Source organism: Salvelinus sp. IW2-2015, unplaced genomic scaffold (genome assembly GCF_002910315.2).
Source record: "Salvelinus sp. IW2-2015 unplaced genomic scaffold, ASM291031v2 Un_scaffold1439, whole genome shotgun sequence".
NCBI classification, from domain to species: domain Eukaryota; kingdom Metazoa; phylum Chordata; class Actinopteri; order Salmoniformes; family Salmonidae; genus Salvelinus; species Salvelinus sp. IW2-2015.
The window spans coordinates 198,732-201,272 of NW_019942909.1; the positions used below are offsets into that span (position 1 = coordinate 198,732).

The 2,541-nt window shown below is 48.1% G+C and overlaps 1 protein-coding gene across 1 annotated transcript in view; it reads left to right on the top strand.

The window, feature by feature from the left end:
* The window catches only part of LOC111964481 (unconventional myosin-XVIIIb), a 75,043-nt gene that overhangs the window by 26,721 nt on the left and 45,781 nt on the right, over positions 1 to 2,541 (top strand). Inside the window, 5 exon segments of the mRNA XM_070439150.1 lie at positions 60 to 70; positions 346 to 596; positions 787 to 979; positions 1,065 to 1,145; positions 1,573 to 1,865. Coding sequence (XP_070295251.1) covers positions 60 to 70; positions 346 to 596; positions 787 to 979; positions 1,065 to 1,145; positions 1,573 to 1,865 — 829 coding nt within the window.

Genomic DNA, 2,541 nt, shown 5'->3' on the forward strand with positions numbered 1-2,541 from the left:
TGATGAAGTTGTTCAAGGTTAGTGATTAATTTTATCTCTATTTGTGGGTTTTGTGAAAGCTACCTATGCGGTGGAAACATGGTGAAAATATGCAGTTGTGTGTTTGGCTATTGTGGTTAGCTAATATAAATACATATTGTGTTTTCGCTGTAAAACATTTAAAAAATCGGAAATGATGGCTGGATTCACAAGATGTTTATCTTTCATTTGCTGTATTGGACTTGTGATTTCATGAAAATTATATTATATGATATCCCTGTCCCGTTAGGCTAGGCTATGCTAGTCAGCTTTTTTGATGAGGATGCTCCCGGATCCGGGATGGGTATTAAGTAAATTAAGTAACCATCTGTCTTATGTAACCATACCAAAGATAACATATCATACTTATTTGAGTGTCCCGGATTTACATTTACTATGTTACGTCTAGTCTATGAGAACAGGCTGGTCACTCTGCCTCATCCTGTGTGTCTGCCCCACCTCTCTCTCTATCTCTCTCTCTGTCTAGGTCCCAGGATGAGTGCTACTCAGTGTGTAGATGGCATGGCTTCTGGACTGTACGACGAACTCTTCACGGCTATAGTGTCACTTATCAACAGGTACACACACACGTTCTGTCATCACACACACCTTTTATTTTTGCCTGATCAAGACTAGTAGAGTACAGAGTATCAAGAGTCATCTGTTTGTGGAGTTGTGATGTAGAGCCACCTCAGGCAGTGTAGTATCTCTATACCTGAGTATATGTGGTGAGGTGAGACCTGGGTGTTTCCTGCTGTCTCCCCCCAGGGCTCTGAGCTCTCAGCAGCTGACATTAGCCTCTGTGATGGTGGTGGACACTCCAGGCCTCCGCAACCCCAGACACAGTGGAGAGGAGAGGGCTGCAGGCTGGTCTGAACTTTGTCATAACTACCTACAAGAGAGACTGCTGGAGTACTACTACACACACACCTTCACACACACACTGGAAAGATACGCACAGGTACAGTAACACACACACACTCATGTAATGTGTTACTGGTTCACCTGTATGACTGCTAAGAGTGTGTACTGTTCTGTTGATCCAGGACAGAGTTCAAGTAGACTTTGAAGCTCCAGAGACCAGTCCTGCTGAGGTGGTGTCCTCCATAGACCAGCCTGCTCTACAGGTAACACACACAACAGTCTGCTACCTGCACCTAACACACACACAACAGTCTGCTACCTGCACCTAACACACACACAACCGTCTGCTACCTGCACCTAACACACACAACTGTCTTCTACCTGCACTTAACACACACACACAAATGTCTGCTACCTGCACCTAACACACACACAACTGTCTGCTAGCCTGTACCTAACACACACACACACAACTGTCTGCTCGCCTGTACCTATAACACACACAACTGTCTGCTAGCCTGTACCTAACACACACAGCACACGTCAATAACCAACAGTAGAGAGACTACAGCTCTGAAACCCTTTCTGAGAACTTCCACTAATCGTCCAGTGTGCCACACAGTGTTCCGGGCACAGTGTTCCGGGCACAGACTAGCCTCACCAGATGAACATGGTGTGTGTTTGTGGTAGGTGCGAGGGGCGGAGGGAGACCCCAGAGGACTGCTGTGGGTTCTGGATGAGGAGATGGTGACTCCAGGATCGACAGAAAACACTGTCCTGGAGAGAGTCTGCCAGTACTACAGCTCCACTGGTGAGACGGGAGGGTGGGGAGGGTGGAGAGCCGACCGAGAGAGATCGTGTTTGGCTAGCTTCCTTCTTCTCTCTCTCCCTCTCTTTTTCTCGCTCCCTCTCTTTCTCTCTCTCGCTCCCTCCTTTCTCTTTCTCTCTCCCTCTCTCCCTCTCTTTCTTCTCTCCCTCCTCTCTTTCTTCTCTCTCCCTCTCTTTCTCCCTTCTACCTCTCTCTCTCTCTCCCTTTCTTTCCCCCTCTCTCTCTTTCTCTCCCTCTCTTTCTTCTTTCCCTTTCCTTCCCCCTCCTCTCTTTCTCTCTCTCCCCTCTTTCTCTCTCTCCCTCTCTTTCTATCTCTCCTCTTTCTATCTCTCCCCTCTCTTTCTACCTCCATCTCTTTCTCCTCTCTTTACCCTCTACCTCTCTCCCTCCTCCATCTTCTCTCTCTCCTTTCTTCCCCTCTCTCTCTCTCTCCTCTCTTTCTCTCTCTCCCTCTCTCTCTCTCTCTCTCTTTCTCTCTCCTCCCCCTTCTCCTTTCTCTCTCTCCCTCTCTTTCTCTCACTCTCCTTCTTTCTCTCACTCCCTTTCTTCCCCCTCTCTCTCTTTCTCCCTCTCCCTCTCTTTCTCTCTCTCCTCCTCTCTTCTCTCTCTCCCTCTTTCTTCTCCCCTCTTTTCTCTCTTTCTCTCTCTCTCTCTCTTTGTCTTCTCTCTTCCCTCTCCCTCTTCTCTCTCTCCTCTTTCCTTCCCTCTCCGTCTCTCTCTTCTCTCCTCTGCCTCTCTTTCTCTCTCTCTGTTTCTCTCTCTCCCTCTCTCTCCCTCTTCCTCTCTTCCCCCTCTCCCTTCTTTCCCTCTCCTCTTCTCCTCTCTTTCTC